The sequence below is a fragment of the Cucurbita pepo genome, chromosome 3 (assembly GCF_057944985.1).
Source record: "Cucurbita pepo subsp. pepo isolate OVF chromosome 3, ASM5794498v1, whole genome shotgun sequence".
Taxonomy (NCBI): Eukaryota; Viridiplantae; Streptophyta; class Magnoliopsida; order Cucurbitales; family Cucurbitaceae; genus Cucurbita; species Cucurbita pepo.
This window is the reverse complement of record NC_141800.1, coordinates 15,335,463-15,352,286: the sequence shown is the minus strand read 5'-3', so window position 1 is coordinate 15,352,286 and position 16,824 is coordinate 15,335,463. Positions and strand designations below refer to the sequence as shown.

Genomic DNA, 16,824 nt, shown 5'->3' with positions numbered 1-16,824 from the left:
CACATATAAACAAGCATCCCAGACTATTATGATGAGAACATTTTGCATTTTGTAGCAGAACTTCCTCCTGCTGATTTCTCTGATTGACGTGTTAACAATTTGTATGACAATGTGATAGCCTACCGAACATCATCACAAAAAGAAATAAACATGATCATCACGCAGCAAAAAAACTCATTTTCATTGCTAGCACCATAATAATGTCTCAGCCTGAAGATGGAAGAGGCGGCGGAATGTGATTAGGAGGTGGCAGGAGGGGCATTGACGACGTTTGCATAGGTGGCCTTCCGAGCTGCTGCTGCTGCATCGGTGGTGGCGGTGGTCGCCTAAGCTGTGGCTGTGCTCCCATTCCCATTGGTGGAGGGATGGACATGGAATGTGTTGGAGCTTGAGGAGGTGGAGGAGGCATGTTTGGTGGAGGTGGCCGGAACTGCTGAACTGGTGGCAGCATGAAGGAACCAGGCATCATTTGAGCCTGTTGCTGCGGTTGAGCCTGTTGCTGCGGTTGACCCTGCCAGGCTTGTGGTTGTCCAACCATCTGCATAGGGGGGAAAGCCACCCCTTGCGGTGGTGGAGGACGTATTGCAGGAATCGGAATGGGAGCCATTGCGCCATTTGCGAAGGGGCGCGGTGGCACTGGAGCTCCAAACGAACCATTAGGCTGTGCAACCTTGGGAAGTGTCGGAGGGCCACTGGCAAACAAAGTGTGAGGCCTACTCTTCTGGGGATTGCTAGCAGCCAATACTCTCTCTAACAACAGAAAAAGCCACACCAGAGGTAAATTAAGCAACAATGATAGCCTTCTTTTCAGGTCACAATAGTTTGAAAATTCAATAAAGTTCACAGAATGGCAAACAATTCTTACCTGCAGGCGTGCCGTGCCGCTCTCCCTTCGTATCTTTCTTATAAGCATACGAAACCGTAATTTGACGATTGCAAAGATACTGGCCGTTCATCGCCTGTTACGAAAGTAACAAAAATTGTCTCAATCTTCATTCTTTTTTAGGGATGCCTTAACATATCAAAACAGAATGCTGTATGTATTTGGCTGCATTGCAGTGATTGCCAATAAGCAAAAAACATGACTTACCTCAATTGCTGCATCAGATGCTTCAAAGGAGTCATAGCTAATAAAACCGAACCCACGTGAGTTTCCTGTATCGGGATCCCTCATAATCTGGTTTAAAAAAGACGTTTCACGTGTCAAAAGACAAATGTGCATAAGATAAGACTCAGATCTTTCAAGTTAAACAACTCTAATACGTCCCGAAAAAAGAGCTGAGTAGCAAAGATAAATAGTGAACTATGTCCATAAGAAGAGAACAACAAAAAGTAAAACCGAGTCACTTTAACTAGATATTCCATACTAAAAAAAATGAAGCATTCCAATGGTAGCTTGCATCTCGAGTAGACGTGAAATAAATCCTAGAAACGTAACGTTTAAACATGTATAAATGCATTGTTCATATTGGCTAAAGGTTTTTAATATCTTGGCCACCCTCCCTCATTATTTTGGCTAAAGGTCTTCACTTCATTAAATTGTAATAAGATCACTACCTTAGAGAGTAACTAGTTCTCTTGAAAATGAACCCTAATCTCCTAGTAACTAGCTTGCTAGAAAATGATCTCTAATCTCCTAGGATAAACAAAACATAAACGAGTGATGCGGTTTATCGGAAAAGTTATAACCTTAGGATTCGTCACAATGACCCCAAATGCACTGAACGTATCGTAGAGAAGCTTCTCATCGACATCCTAAAAGAAACACCATGGCTTAGTACGAATATTTAAAACATTAGCCTTGCAAATTTACCAGTTATAATCAGAATAATATAACGACTTACCGGGTCAAGGTTTCCTATGAAGAGATTCGCACCGACGTCCAAACTCTTCTTGTCTTGAGATGCCTGGAATATGCAATGCACACGTAATAAAAGTTAAATATCCATTTTTATGAGAAGATAAAATACCATATCAATATCAAAAACACACTATAGCACATTATACGTGTGAGATCCCACATTGGTTGGAGAGGGAAACAACGCATTTCTTACAAGGGTGAGGAAACCTCTCCTTAGCAGACGCGTTTTAACACCTTGAGCGGAAGATCGAAAGGGAAAGCCCAAAGAGGACAATATCTGCTAGCGGTGGGCTTGGGCTGTTACAAATGGTATTAGGCACTGGATGGTGTGCCAGCGAGGACGCTGGCCCCCAAGGGGGTGGATTGTGAGATCCCCACATTGGTTGGAGAGGGCAACGAAGCATTTCTTATAAGGGTGTGGAAACCTCTCCCTAACAGACGCGTTTTAAAACCTTGAGAGAAGCTCGGAAGGGAAAGCCCAAAGAGGACAATATCTACTAGTGGTGGGTTTGGACAGTTACAAATGGTATCAGAGCCAGTCACCAAATGGTGTGCCAACGAGGACGCTGACCCCCAAGGAGGGTGGATTGTGAGATGCTACATTGGTTAGAGAGGGGAACGAAGCATTTCCTATAAAGGTGTGCAAACCACTCCCTAGCAGACGCATTTTAAAACCTTGAGAGGAAGTCCGGAAGGAAAAGCCCAAAGATGACAATATCCACCTTGGAGAGGGGAACGAAGCATTTCTTATAAGGGTGTGGAAACCTCTTCCTAGCATACGCATTTTAAAACCTTGAAGGGAAACTTAGAAGGGAAAGCCCAAAGAGGACAATATCTACTAGCTGTGTGAGCTTAGGCTGTTCAATTAAGCTGTTACAATAATTGAAAGAACAAATTTCCTACTTACTTTGTTTACACGAATTGGCTTCCCATAGAGCTTAATCATATTTAGCACTTTAATAGCCTGCAAAGAATTAATTGACAATGGAAAATCAAGATAAAATCCCAAACCACATAACTAGGAGGATCAAAAGGCAAAAGAGCCCATAGCATAACTTACATAATCTGCATCTTCCTCACTGCGAAACTCAATGAACCCATATCCTTGATGCAAGTTAGTGACTCTATCCTTTGGCACATACACATTGACTGCAAAATAAGAAATGGGGTACAATTTAAGGAACTATTCCAATCAATAAGGGGAAAAAACAGCTAAAACAGAGTATTCAGAACTTTCCAAGAGTCCATTAAGTGAAGAAATGAACGAACGCACCAACAGGGCCGGCTTGAACAAACAGCTCCCAAAACGACTCCTCAGAAACCTGCAGGAAACACACACAAAAAACAGGAAAATGGTATGATATAAATGAAATTAGAAGAACGGGGAAACCCTAAGCGCGGGGCGATTTGAACATGAATTGGTTGATGAAGCAGGGAGAAAGAGCAAAAAAAACAAAAGGACCTGGGGATCTAGATTGCCGACATAGGCAGTGGCGTCTTGGTTCCTCTCGGGGGCGTGCTGGCCCAGAAGATTAGCTCCGACTCCCGGCGCTATCTTCGTCGTCATCTTCTCCGGCGAGCGTTTGGGGTTCACAAATTACAGACTAAAACCCTCTTGCAGACTCGCGAGTCGCGAGAGAGCTGAAGAAGTTCCCATGGGGTTTTGTTTTCATTTCTGGGGTTTTGTTTGAATTTGGTTTTAAATATTTAAATTTTTTTAAAAATTAAATCTTTATTTTACCTTTACAATATTTTAAGAAATTAAATGTTTTTTTTATTTTATTATTATTTTTTTTTTTTTAACTTACATATGAATATACGAGTTGGGTTGATGAAACGTTTCGACCAACTCGAAATTCAAGTTGATTGGATCCGTAACCCAAACAATCTAAATAAAGTTCACAACTCAACCTAACTCTCTATAAAGAAAAGGCGAGTATGAAAAGACGTATCGCGTAACCGTCTCTGTAAGCAGCTTCATTCTTTCTTGATCTATGAACCGACTTTATGAAAAAATCAATCTTTTAGCTGAAAGTGTGACTTTTGGGTCTGGCACGAGGCAACAGCCTCTGACGCCCCAAACCATTGTGGCTGGAGGGGTCTTGCCCATCAGCCTACTTTGCCAAGAGGTGGGGCAAGAGTGCAACGACCTAGCCCAAACCCACTTAGGTGAAGCTGCAAGGCGTATGAAGGGAGCAAAGACCCTGATTGAAGATCACTCCAAAAGATCAACCTAACCTTGTCGTTAGATTGTGTGGCAACGCGAGCCAACGTCAGCAGAAAGGAGGAGGAGACGGAAGGCAGTATTCCGAATCTATGTCGGAATTGACCAGTGCAAAGATGATCATTGATGCTAGGAGTTCGGATAACATAGCGTCCACGGGGATAGTGAATCCATTTTCAAGTCGGCTGTTAAATTGTTGTCTTTTTTAGTTATTAAAACAAATATATTTATCTACCGTACATATTACATTAAAATAACTCAAATATTAAACAAACATCACTAACCTAAGTTACAAATGTAACAATCTTTATAATAATTCAAAAAGTAGAATTGAGTTGTAACACTTTTGTTATTAATGGGTTGACAAAAAGAAAAAAGTCAACTCATGAACGAACTTGAATTTTCAATTTTTAAAAAAGAATTTTCAATTTTTAAAAAATTCAAGGAAACGTAAACAAAAAATAATAATAACCCACATTAACCTTTTATGATTTAGATTAAGGGTCGGAATTGATAATCAAAATTAACCACAAAGTATAGACATTTTATGTTTTGTGTTGAAATGTGAGGAAGTGTACGTGTATGAACGAACAGCCCACACCCATTTTTGGAACTTTACGGATTGAACCAATGCGTAGGCGAAATCCGGCGCCCCGAGCAACGTGGGTGTGCACCTGGCCACCATTATCGCTACCTGGGTTCTTCGAAACCGACAAATCCCTTTTACTATTTATTCATTCCCCCGCCATTATCGCCTCCTTGCGCCATTTCTTCTCTGTTTCCGCTCCGTTTCTCTCGCTTTTTTGCCTCTTTACACGTTTCTCTCCACTGTCTTCCCTCTTCCCAGCATTCACATTCCAACAGATCTCTGTTTCAGGCCCGATCGCTGTGATATCGAATTTAGAATCCTCACTCATCGGTGAGTTTGTCTATTGCTTGTTCTTTATATAGATCCGTTGATTTTGATGGGGCATCCCATCACATGATTTGTTGCATGCGTAATTTCCAGATCTTCCATGGGTAAGGGTTTATTATTGTAATTTTGTGAACTGTGCTTCTTACATTGAGATTTAGATGCTTAATTGACGTTATTTCCATGATATTCCGAAGAAAATGTAATTCCTCGAATTGATATCAACCACATTTTTGCTTGGGATTTAGAGTATCGCCGTTGTTATGCTAGTTCAGATCGCCATTTTCTTCTATACAAAGTGTTCTGTAATTTGATGGGGCTGATTATTTTATTTCTTCTGGTTTCTTTTGTATCTCTTGTAAGCAGGGTGAGGGTTTCAAAAGCTTGATTAAGAACAGGAGGGAGGGTAGATTCCAATCTGATTTGTTTGGAAGAAGGAGCTGTTTCCATTCGATTTTGTGGTGGAAAGGAGATATTATCTCCTCTTCTCTTATCCTTGAGATCTCCTTTTCTCCCTTTACCATTTTCCTCTATCTTATTCCTTGAAGGTGTTCTTGGCCTAGCTATCCAATTTGAAGATATGCGGAAGCCTCAAGATCAACGGTCAAGGTCTACCAAACCCACTACTATTCATAGCTATGCTCAATCTGGGGACGTTCTTAGCCTTCAAAAGCTGCTTCGAGAGAACCCGGGTCTTCTGAATGACAGAAATCCATTTGTATGATCTCTTTCTTGTTGAGCTTTTTGGTATTTCTGTGAAGTTTTTGTTAACATTCTCATTTTTAAGTTTGTGTATTTGTTCATTGGGATGTGGCTTTCTTATGTGAACATGAATTGCTTTGGTGACATGTATTAGACAAGGACTTCTTATAACGACCCAATCCCACGCTGGTAGATATTGTCCTCTTTGGGTTTTCCCTCTCGGGCTTCCCTTCAAGGTTTTTAAAACGTGTCTGCTAGGGAGAGGTTTCCACACCCTTGTAAAGAATGTTTCGTTCTCCTCTCCAACCGATGTAGGATCTTGCATTGGTTCTGGATGAAAATTTTGGTGCTTGATTTAGTTTTAATGCTGGGCATGAATGTGATATCCCACATTAGTTGGGGAGGAGAACAAACCACCATTTATAAGGGTGTGAAAACCTTCCCTTAGCAAACGCGTTTTAAAGCCTTGAGGGGAAGTCTAAAAGGGAAAGCCCAAGGAGGACAATATCTACTGGCGGTGGATCTGGGCCGTTACAAATGGTATCAGAGCCAGACACCGGACGATGTGCTAGCCTTCTCGTTGTTCCCCGAAGGGGGTAGACACGAGGCGGTGTGCCTGTAAGGACGCTGGGCCCCAAAGGGGGTGGATTTGGGAGCGGTCCCACATTGATTGGAGGAAGGAAAGAGTGGCAGCGAGGATGCTGGGCCCCGAAGGGGGGTGGATTGTGATATCCCATATTGGTTGGGGAGGAGAACAAACCACCATTTATAAGGGTGTGGAAACCTTCCCCTAGTAGACGCGTTTTAAAGCCTTGAGGGGAAGCCCGAAAGGGAAAGCCCAAAGAGGACAATATCTGTTAGCGGTGGATCTGGGCCGTTACAATGAATTTCTGGAGTATATTACTTTAGCACTAAATATAACTTTTATCTTCCAATATTTCCACCCAGGATCTCTTCGGGTGTGTTTGGAGCCTCTTTTACTCTCTTCGGGCGTGTTATTATTCGGTTGATCCCATGTTAACCATCCAGTTATATCCCTTCTCCTTTTTAAATATGAATTCTAAGAATACTCGCTGGTGTAAGACTAGATTATCAGTTCTCGTTTTGAATACATTGTCTCCGTTTCATACTTCTCTCGGTAACACGGTGAAGAAAATTGTGGCGTATCTTTTTGTAGATAATTTCAGTGCTGTTTCTTGCTCATTAACTTTGTATAATTCAAGATATAGAACCAATTTATCCGTTTTTTATTACCTTTGGAGCGAAACTCATGGCTTTCGATGCCTACTTCAGATGGGACAGACACCACTTCATGTTTCTGCAGGCTATAACAAGGCTGAGATTGTTAAATTTCTTCTTGCCTGGCAAGGTCCAGAAAAGGTTGAGTTGGAAGCCAAAAACATGGTAGGTGTATATCATTCTTTGTTGGCGGTTGTGTTTTTAACGAAATTGAACCGTGGTGCTCAATTATTGTTTAGAGCTAAACCGTCTCAACTCTCTGCAGTATGGAGAGACCCCATTGCATATGGCAGCAAAGAACGGTTGCAATGATGCAGCATCGGTGCTACTAGCTCATGGCGCTTTTGTTGAAGCCAAAGCAAATGTGCTGTATATTACCTTTTAGTTCTCTCTATTTGATTGATTTTGTAACAAGTTACACGAGTCGTTGGTTGAAGTCTCTGCTTTTGTGTATTCTTTATGCAGAATGGGATGACACCATTACACCTTGCTGTCTGGTACTCGCTCCAATCCGAAGACTGCGCTACTGTAAAGACATTGCTTGAATATAATGCCGATTGTAGTGCAACGGACGATGTAATATCCTTTAAACTTTTGCTTGCAGTATTGTTCGTTCTCCAATGTATTACTTACTTTGAAAGCGGTACTACGTTGACATGTCGTTTAAATGCAGGAGGGTATGACTCCCCTAAACCATCTGTCACAAGGCTCGTGTAGTAAGAAGTTGAGGGAATTGTTGAACAAGCATTTAGAAGAGCAGAGAAAGCGAAAAGCGATTGAAGCGTGCAGTGAAACTAAAGCAAAGATGAAAGAACTTGAAAACGAGCTCTCGCATATCGTGGGTTTGCACGAGCTCAAGATACAGCTTCAGAAATGGGCTAAGGGAATGCTTTTAGACGAGAGACGCAGGGCCCTTGGCCTCAAAGTTGGCACCAGGAGGCCCCCTCATATGGCATTTCTTGGCAATCCTGGAACAGGTAAGTACTTATAGGAGGCAACAATTTTGTATAGCTGTTTGTTCCCTATCTTCTATATGCGCCCCGGCATCCCCACAAGACGTCATATTAAAACGCGTGGGAGATACTCGCATCCGTTCTTTTCAGTTATATATGGTTGCTTAGCTTGTTTGCATTAGCTAACAGCTCTTGTGTATACCATTATGTTTCACTTATTGTTGTCATTATTTTTGAAAGGTAAGACTATGGTAGCTCGAATACTCGGGAAATTGCTTCACATGGTCGGGATCCTACCGACAGATAAGGTAACAGAGGTACAGAGAACAGATTTGGTTGGCGAATTTGTCGGTCATACTGGTCCAAAAACCAGGAGAAAAGTACGTCGTCGCGCATGCCTTATAGCCTCTCTATTAATTTATTTGGAACATTGCTGTATTTATGAATGCTATCTCCTCGACTTCCAGATCAAAGAAGCAGAGGGTGGAATTCTTTTTGTCGACGAAGCCTATCGACTAATACCGATGCAGAAATCCGACGATAAGGATTACGGTTTGGAAGCACTGGAAGAGATCATGTCTGTCATGGACAGTGGGAAAGTTGTAGTCATATTTGCTGGTTACTGCGAACCGATGCAGCGCGTTATAGCTTCAAACGAAGGATTTCATCGACGGGTAACCAAATTTTTCTACTTTAATGACTTCAGCTCAGAGGAATTAGCAAAGATTCTCCATATCAAGATGGAGAATCAAACAGAGGATAGCTTGTTATATGGCTTTAAGTTGCATCCTACTTGCACCATAGAAGCCATTTCGGACCTGATCGAGAGAGAAACGCAAGAAAAGCAGCGTAAGGAGATGAACGGTGGTCTAATCGATCCGATGGTAGTAAACGCGAGAGAGAATTTGGACGGTAGGCTCAGTTTCGACTGTATAGACACAGAGGAACTGCGTACTATTACAATGGATGATTTAGCAGCAGGGCTTCGTTTGCTAACACAGTAAGGTTGGTTGGTTGGTTCATGCAACATATTCAATTCCAAATGCTTAATGCATTCTTTGTGTGGTGATTAGGCGATTTGGAGGTGTAAGCATCATCTCTGATATTATTACTGCAGCAAACTGAGATTACATGTGCTTGGAGATTCTAAGTATTCGATGATTTGTGATGTTTTTGTATGTACTATGATTCATTTTATGACCCATTCTTTCTTTTTTTTGTACTCGTCATTTTAAATAATATGAATGTAATTGCTCGTTTTTGTCCGTTACGTATCGTTATCAGTCTCACGATTTCAAAACACGTCTATCAAGAAGATGTTTTTATCAAGCATGGTTTCGTTTGACGTAGGATTTCACTGATCTATCTTTTGAAAAAGTTACCTTGAATAGGAAGGATATCCAAGCAAGCAGGCCGCATGAAAATTTCGATCTTCGTTAGAATGTTTAGGACCTGTAGTTTCTTTTACATCTCCGTGTGCTATGATTTGACGAGCTTGGTTTTCGTGACTTTTTAGTTTAGTTCAATTTATGTGATCGATAGATGTGTTGAATGATTTTAGAGTTACGAAAAGTTTCTCAATTTTTCTTACATTCCACGTACGATTGGTAATCAACAGATAGTTAAGAAGAGGTTTTATAGGAACGAGCGTCATCCTTTGGATTGGTTAAGAGATAGATACGGGATGAACATAACAACCTGTTCATCACAACCTCTCCAAGTTTTAAAATGTGTCTCTTGGGGAGAGATTTCCACCCCATTATAAAGAATATTCCGTTCACCAAGGTGGGATCTCACAATCCACCCTTTTTCGGGGTCAGCATCCCTATTGACAATCGTTACTCTCTCCAATCGATATGAAATCTCACAATATATAAATCGGGATCTAATATAAAAATTACAAATTTAAACTTATTTAAAAAAAAAAAAAAATTATTTATGAATTAAAATATTAATTTTGAATTATATATATATAATTTTTTTTATGTAAAAATATCTACAAACATTTTATTTTTTAATCATTTCAACATTGGCAAAGGTATGTAAATAAGCTCTGTAATTCAGGCTAAAAATGTCACCTTTCTATATAATCTTAGCTCACAATTTGAAAGAACCCACGGTAGCCTGAATTCCCGTCGGAGACCAGAAGCTCAGTCATGGCTTAAGGTTCGTTCCCATTTCTTCTTTCTCTGCTCCATCAAGAACACAGCAATCTCGAAATTCAATTCATGCTGGTTTCTCTGTCGTCTATTTCTGTCAGTAATTCATCCAGGTTCTCGTTTCATACTCTTTGGATCGCGAGCCTTTCTCCATGGACATTCTCTTTGCTCAGATCCAAGCTGACCTTCGCTCCAACGATGCCCTTCGCCAATCCGGCGCTCTCCTTCAGGCCCTGCAGCAATCCGCCGCCGGCCGGGACATTTCCGTCATCGCCAAGTCCGCCGTTGAGGAGATCGTAGCATCCCCTGCTTCTGCTGTTTGTAAGAAACTTGCCTTTGACCTTATTCGCTCTACGCGTCTTACTGCGGATCTTTGGGACATTGTGTGCACCGGTATTCGCACTGATTTCGACTTTCCTGACCCCGATGTCACCGCTGCTGGGGTCTCCATTCTCGCTGCGATTCCATCTTACCGCCTCGCCAAGCTGATTACTGACTCCCATAAAGAAATTTCTGCTTGTTTTGATTCCCCTAGTGATAATTTGAGATTCTCGATCACCGAAACTTTGGGGTGTATTCTTGCTAGGGATGACCTTGTCACGCTTTGTGAGAATAATGTTAGTCTACTCGATAAGGTTTCGAATTGGTGGTTGCGGATTGGGAAAAACATGCTGGATAAGTCGGATGCTGTTTCGAAGGTTGCCTTCGAGTCAGTCGGAAGGCTGTTCCAGGAATTTGATTCGAAGAGAATGAGTAGGTTGGCAGGCGATAAGTTAGTGGATAGTGAAAATTCTCTTGCTATTAGGTCCAACTGGATTTCTTCAATGGCAGACTTCGTTTGGAAGAAGCGAAATGCCTTAATGGCGAGGTCCCTAATTTTGCCTGTGGAGAGCTTTAGGGCCACTGTGTTTCCAATAGTGTATGCAGTGAAGGCTGTAGCTTCTGGAGCAGCTGAAGTCATCAGTAAGCTCTCGAAGTCTTCTACTGGAAATGGCACCATTACGGACTCAAGTGCAGAGAGGCTAGTGGGAGTCTCAGATGTAGCTACCCATTTAGCGCCATTTTTAGCTTCGTCGTTGGAACCGGCATTGATTTTTGAGGTAGGGATTAATATGTTGTACTTGGCTGATGTGCCTGGAGGGAAGCCTGAATGGGCTTCACAGTCGATCATAGCGATTCTCACACTCTGGGATAGACAAGAATTCTCTTCTGCTAGAGAAAGTATTGTTCGGGCTGTTGTTACCAATCTTCACCTCCTTGATCTACATATGCAGGTATGTGTATTCATATTCATTGATTCATTTTGGTTAGGCAACATATTGTTTATCTGCATTTTGTGGTGTACTAAGACGATAATTTCTTTACAAGATCTCATATATCTGCGTCGACCTTCGAAGTATGATTGTACCCTGACAATATGATGTCTTGTTGTTAGTAGGTTTCGTTGTTTAAGAGACTACTTCTGATGGTGAGAAACTTGAGAGCAGAGTCAGATCGTATGCATGCCTTAGCATGTATTTGTCGTACGGCTCTCTGTGTCGATCTTTTTGCCAAGGAAAGTGTTCGTAGAGGTCAAAAGCCTCTTGCAGGAACTGATATTGCTTCTCTATTTGAAGATGCTAGAGTTAGAGATGATCTTAATACCGTTACTAGTAAAGGCTTGTTCAGGGAGGAATTAGTTGCTTCATTGGTGGAAAGTTGCTTTCAGTTATCTTTACCCTTGCCTGAACAGAAGAACTCTGGGATGGAGAGCAGAGTTATTGGAGCCTTGGCCTATGGAACTGGTTATGGAGCACTAAACTGGACAGAGCCTGCATTGGAGGTGGTTGAGGTCTGTAGGCCCTGTGTCAAGTGGGATTGTGATGGCCGCACATATGCTATTGATTGTTACTTGAAGTTGCTAGTTAGGCTATGCCATATATACGATACTAGAGGAGGAGTAAAAAGAGTCAAGGATGGGGCATCTCAAGATCAAATTTTGAATGAGACAAGGCTGCAAAACTTGCAACGAGAACTTGTGAAAGATTTACGTGAGGTATTTCAGTTCGTTATATTTACCTCTTTCCTACTTTGTAAAATATATTGACCTGCTTTTAATGGTTCCTTATCATCAATTTAACGATGCGACAGGTAAATACCCCAAGAATAAGTGCCCGTCTTCTTTGGGCGATTTCAGAGCATATTAATCTTGAAGGTTTGGATCCCCTTCTAGCTGACGACCCGGACGACCCATTAAATATCATCATTACAAACATCCACAAGGTCTTATTCAACGTAGATTCAGCAGCAGAGACAACAAATAGACTTCAAGATGTTCAGGCAGTGCTTTTGTGTGCTCAGCGATTAGGATCACGACACCCTAGGGCTGGCCAGCTATTGACTAAAGAACTTGAAGAATTTCGAAGTAACGGCTTGGCTGATTCTGTCAACAAACACCAATGCCGTTTAATACTACAGAGAATTAAGTATGCTTCAAACAATTCAGAAAGCAGGTCAGTATACATTGCATTACTAAATCAAGTTTTTGGGTGGTTTTCAGTGCTCATCGTATAATGGTCCTCGGGTTTTCAGGGAAAATGTTTTTACTCCTAATGTTAGTTCTTGCTAGGCGTTAGCACCTTTTAGCAGTTATGTAATCGAAAGTAGTCCACTGTTTCGTGTTCTTGGTTAATCAGCTTTCATAAGAATAAGACATGCATACTTCGAAGTTTTTTCTGGGCATGCGTGGCCAAAATTGTTTCTAGAGAAGGATTTTACTTTTCTTGTAGTTGATAGCTAACATCCCAATCTCTTAGAAGTCCTCGCTGCTCACAGTAGCCAGAAGCATCTTTTTACCTTGTTTTCGTTTTGTGTAAAATTTATTATTTGTTTCCTCCAAAATGCTGGTCAATGATTCAGATCTCCCTTTGATTTTCTCTTCAGATATACTTTTTTTCTCTTTCTATTTAAAAAATAATTGAGTTTAATGTTAATTTCGTGAAATCGATTATGCTTATTTACAGATGGGCTGGGGTCAGTGAAGCCAGAGGAGATTACCCATTTAGCCATCATAAACTAACCGTGCAGTTCTATGAAGCAGCAGCAGCTCAGGACAGAAAATTGGAAGGTTTAGTTCACAAGGCTATTTTAGAGCTATGGAGGCCAGAACCTAGTGAATTAACTCTTTTGCTGACAAAAGGAATTGATTCTACTCTTCTCAAGGTTCCTCCAACTGCGACTACTTTGACTGGCAGTAGCGATCCTTGCTATGTGGAAGCATATCATTTGGCAAACTCGAGCGATGGAAGGATTACTCTACATTTGAAGGTTAAAGATGCTTCTCTTCTTGTTATTACTGTTTACTGAATAGAAATCATTAGTTTGAGGTCACTGGGCTTTTCTAAAGGAAATATTATGTTAATAAACCATAATATATATCGGAAAACATAGGATCATTGGGTTGGACCAACCATCAAGCTGCCTACAAACACCGCACAAAAGTTACAAGAGACGGCCCTAATTGTCGGTAATAAAAATGAAAAAGCAGTAGAACATGATGAACATAACTGCATAGAGCTATAGAAGCGGAGTCACACTCAAAACCTTATGATGCAAATATCACCTTTGGTATTTTTGTGAGTACTTTGGCTAGGACTTTATATACTTGGTAATGAGACTAATTGCTAGCAATCCTTCCCAATAAATACTTTCTTCTTTCTATCAAAAATGTGAATTTCTCCTTGAGACAGGAGTTTGCATGGCCATAGCGCACTCAAAAATCAGATTGAAAACTTGGTTCAAGGATGGCGTCCAGAAGAGGCAAAAAGAAAATGAAATTATACAATTAAAAAAATTCAACTAGACAGAAGAAGCCCAATTACAAGTGACCAATTATTTACCTTCAAACTTGTATATTAGTAAATACTTTCATTAGTTGCGGGGGGCGAGGGCGGGGGCGGTGGAGAATATATAAAGACTTGCTTAACTGAAGAAACTCAAGACCCATGAAAGCCAAGAAATGGCTATATAAAGACTGGCTTAGCTGAGAGACTGAAAACCCATGAAAGCCAAGAAAGAGCTATATATAAAGACTGGCTTAGCTGACGTAACTCAATTAAAATATCTCCAATTTCTACAATCAAGAATAAAGGAGTATGTGAAAAATGTTTTCATTCGTCACCTCTTTTCACTTTCTGTTGGATATTTATTTGGTTTTCTGGGTGTAAGTTTATTGAGTCTATTGACATATTGCAGGTTCTAAATTTAACTGAGCTTGAACTGAATCGGGTGGACATTCGAGTCGGGTTGTCTGGATCATTGTATTTCATGGATGGATCTCCTCAAGCTGTGAGACAGCTGCGTAATCTTGTGTCACAGGTACCCATTTGTAATGTATCATTTTTTTTTTCTTTTGTTCTTTTTCTTCGTTTTGAGTGGTTGATATGAACTTTCAATTAGGTGACAGAAAAAGTATGTGAACTATTGATGGTCAGATTTCATTTTAAATTACTTTTAACTGTGATTGTTTAGGAGCCTCTTTACATGTAGACAACAATATAAAGCTTGAGTGGAGTTATCAGTTTAATTTGAGCGAAACTATTAACATTACCTATGAAATTTTGATCGAGAGTGAGAATGTTTGAGTCAGCCGCAGCCTAGCATTAAGCTTTTGAAATCAATGAATGTGGCTCATCAGTGAAAAGTTTGTCTCGACATATTAATAGATGTGGCATTCGAGCAAGAGAGTAAGCTCTCATACGTTGCATTACCGCCTATTAATCTCCATACTTACTAGTTCAAATGTTAGGCCTTTTTGTTAAAACAAAACTTCAACACGTGCTAGGAGAAAGATAGGAAATATTTATAATACTTTATTTGTCATGATATTAGAAAATATTTATAATTAACTTCTCACTTGATATTAGAAGATCCTTTTTCACTTGCCCTGCACAAGAAAAGGCTATCTCACAACTCTACTTCCCACTTTTCCAGGACCCAGTACTGTGCAGTGTAACAGTCGGTGTCTCACATTTCGAGAGATGTGCCCTTTGGGTTCAAGTCCTGTACTACCCCTTCTATGGAAGTGGTGGGGCTGGAGATTACGAAGGTGATTACACTGAAGAAGATTCTCATATTATCAGACAAAAGAGAAGCTTAAGGCCAGAGCTAGGAGAACCTGTGATTTTGAGGTGTCTTCCTTACAAAATCCCGCTGACCGAGCTTCTCTCGCCACATAAAATATCTCCTGTTGAGTTTTTCCGCCTATGGCCCAGCTTACCTGCAATTGTAGAGTATACTGGCACTTATATTTATGAGGGGACTGGCTTCAAGGCTACTGCTGCGCAGCAATATGGAGCATCTCCGTTTTTGAGTGGATTGAAATCGCTGTCCACCAAGCCTTTCCACAGTGTTTGCTCATATATTATTCGAACTTTGGCTGGGTTTCAGGTCTGTTCTATGCTCTTTTTTCTATGTTTGACTCCCTAACCTCCGTGAAAAACGGACCAAAAAAATCTATGACCATGCTCATGATAATATACTAAAATTGTCTGGAAAATATTACAATTCAAAACTATTTGTATTTGCATCCATAAGTACAAACATGTGGTTCAAGAAGGTATCAGCTATTATAAAACCATTGCAGTCGATTGGATGCAAACTTCAAAGTAAAAATACTTAAAGAATTCTCATGTTAGAATTGTGGGAGTGTGTCTGTGGTAAATACTTAGAGATTGGAACATCAGTTATGGCTAGCACAGTTAACAGACAACGACGACGTCTGTGGTAACCCGTGGCCTAATGGAAGTTGTGAGGGATAAATCAAGGAATTGATTAGAACGAGGAATTCAGGGAATAAGAAAGATACATAGGGGTTGGAATTTTCTATTATCCCTGCTCTAGACATGCCCAGTTGCCATTTCTACTCTTGGTGGCCTTGCTTCTTAAGGTCTTTTTGAACTGGTATCAAGAAATAAGATGAATATTAATGTTGTACTCCTTGGAACCTGAAGCTAGTTCGTCAGCAGTTTTCATTAATAAATAGTGTTCTGTGCATCCATTACTAACATGTTCCCATTTGAATGCTTGTAGCTTTGTTTGGCTGCAAAAACATGGTATGGGGGGTTCGTCGGGATGATGATATTCGGAGCTAGTGAAGTAAGCAGAAACGTAGATCTCGGGGATGAGACAACAACCATGATATGCAAATTCGTCGTTCGAGCATCTGATGCATCAATTACGAAGGAAATCGAAGCCGATCCTCAAGGTTGGTTGGACGATATAACTGATGGAGGCGTTGAGTACATGCCTGAAGAGGAAGTTAAAGTGGCTGCTGCAGAGAGGCTGAAGATATCAATGGAACGGATAGCTTTGCTCAAGGCAGCCCAACCTCCACCAAAGACCCCAAAATCAGACGACGAAGAAGACAAAGACGAAGATGAAGACGAGGAAGACGATGAAGGAGAGAAAAAGAAGAAAGATGGTGAGGAAAAAAATGGTAAGGGACCGTCAACTTTATCGAAGTTAACTGCAGAAGAGGTTGAGCATCTTGCTCTTCAAGCTGCAGTCCTTCAGGAATGGCACATGTTGTGTAAAGATAGAGCGAACAAAGCTAGCTAAGTTGCCGTATTTTTGTGTTTCCAGTTTGACTGCGAGTGTTCATTTGTTAGCTTTGGAATTGTCAATTTTTTTGAGAGGCTATCAATGTGTTTTTAATGTGTATTTTATGGATGATTTAGATTCTTTGATAAAGTTTACATTTTTTCTAATGTGATCTCCACTTCTACGAATACTTT

The 16,824-nt window shown here is 40.7% G+C and overlaps 3 protein-coding genes across 4 annotated transcripts; 2 read left to right on the top strand and 1 right to left on the bottom strand.

The window, feature by feature from the left end:
* Positions 1–40: 40 nt before the first annotated feature.
* LOC147793294 (uncharacterized) lies at positions 41–3,554 on the bottom strand. Its single transcript, XM_087122156.1, has 9 exons — positions 3,324–3,554; positions 3,135–3,183; positions 2,922–3,010; positions 2,769–2,825; positions 1,845–1,907; positions 1,690–1,755; positions 1,091–1,177; positions 866–959; positions 41–750 (listed from the first exon to the last, which is right to left on the bottom strand). The coding sequence occupies exons 1-9, from the start codon at positions 3,426–3,428 to the stop codon at positions 206–208; spliced, it is 1,155 nt and encodes a 384-aa protein (XP_086978282.1). The 5' UTR covers positions 3,429–3,554; the 3' UTR covers positions 41–205.
* Positions 3,555–4,684: 1,130 nt separating this feature from the next.
* LOC111791430 (ribulose bisphosphate carboxylase/oxygenase activase, chloroplastic) lies at positions 4,685–9,162 on the top strand. Its single transcript, XM_023672765.2, has 8 exons — positions 4,685–5,004; positions 5,365–5,716; positions 6,994–7,104; positions 7,205–7,303; positions 7,405–7,515; positions 7,613–7,916; positions 8,133–8,272; positions 8,360–9,162. The coding sequence occupies exons 2-8, from the start codon at positions 5,579–5,581 to the stop codon at positions 8,894–8,896; spliced, it is 1,440 nt and encodes a 479-aa protein (XP_023528533.1). The 5' UTR covers positions 4,685–5,004; positions 5,365–5,578; the 3' UTR covers positions 8,897–9,162.
* Positions 9,163–9,901: 739 nt separating this feature from the next.
* Positions 9,902–16,797, top strand: LOC111790446 (protein TPLATE). 2 transcript variants are annotated; one of them, XM_023671337.2, is made up of 8 exons: positions 9,902–10,058; positions 10,153–11,325; positions 11,490–12,086; positions 12,182–12,543; positions 13,054–13,357; positions 14,285–14,407; positions 15,023–15,478; positions 16,121–16,797. In XM_023671337.2, the coding sequence occupies exons 2-8, from the start codon at positions 10,204–10,206 to the stop codon at positions 16,646–16,648; spliced, it is 3,492 nt and encodes a 1,163-aa protein (XP_023527105.2). In that variant the 5' UTR covers positions 9,902–10,058; positions 10,153–10,203; the 3' UTR covers positions 16,649–16,797. The 2 variants fall into 2 exon arrangements, with proteins under 2 accessions (XP_023527105.2, XP_023527106.2); XM_023671338.2 differs by having other exon boundaries at positions 9,971–11,325.
* The last annotated feature ends 27 nt before the right edge of the window (positions 16,798–16,824 follow it).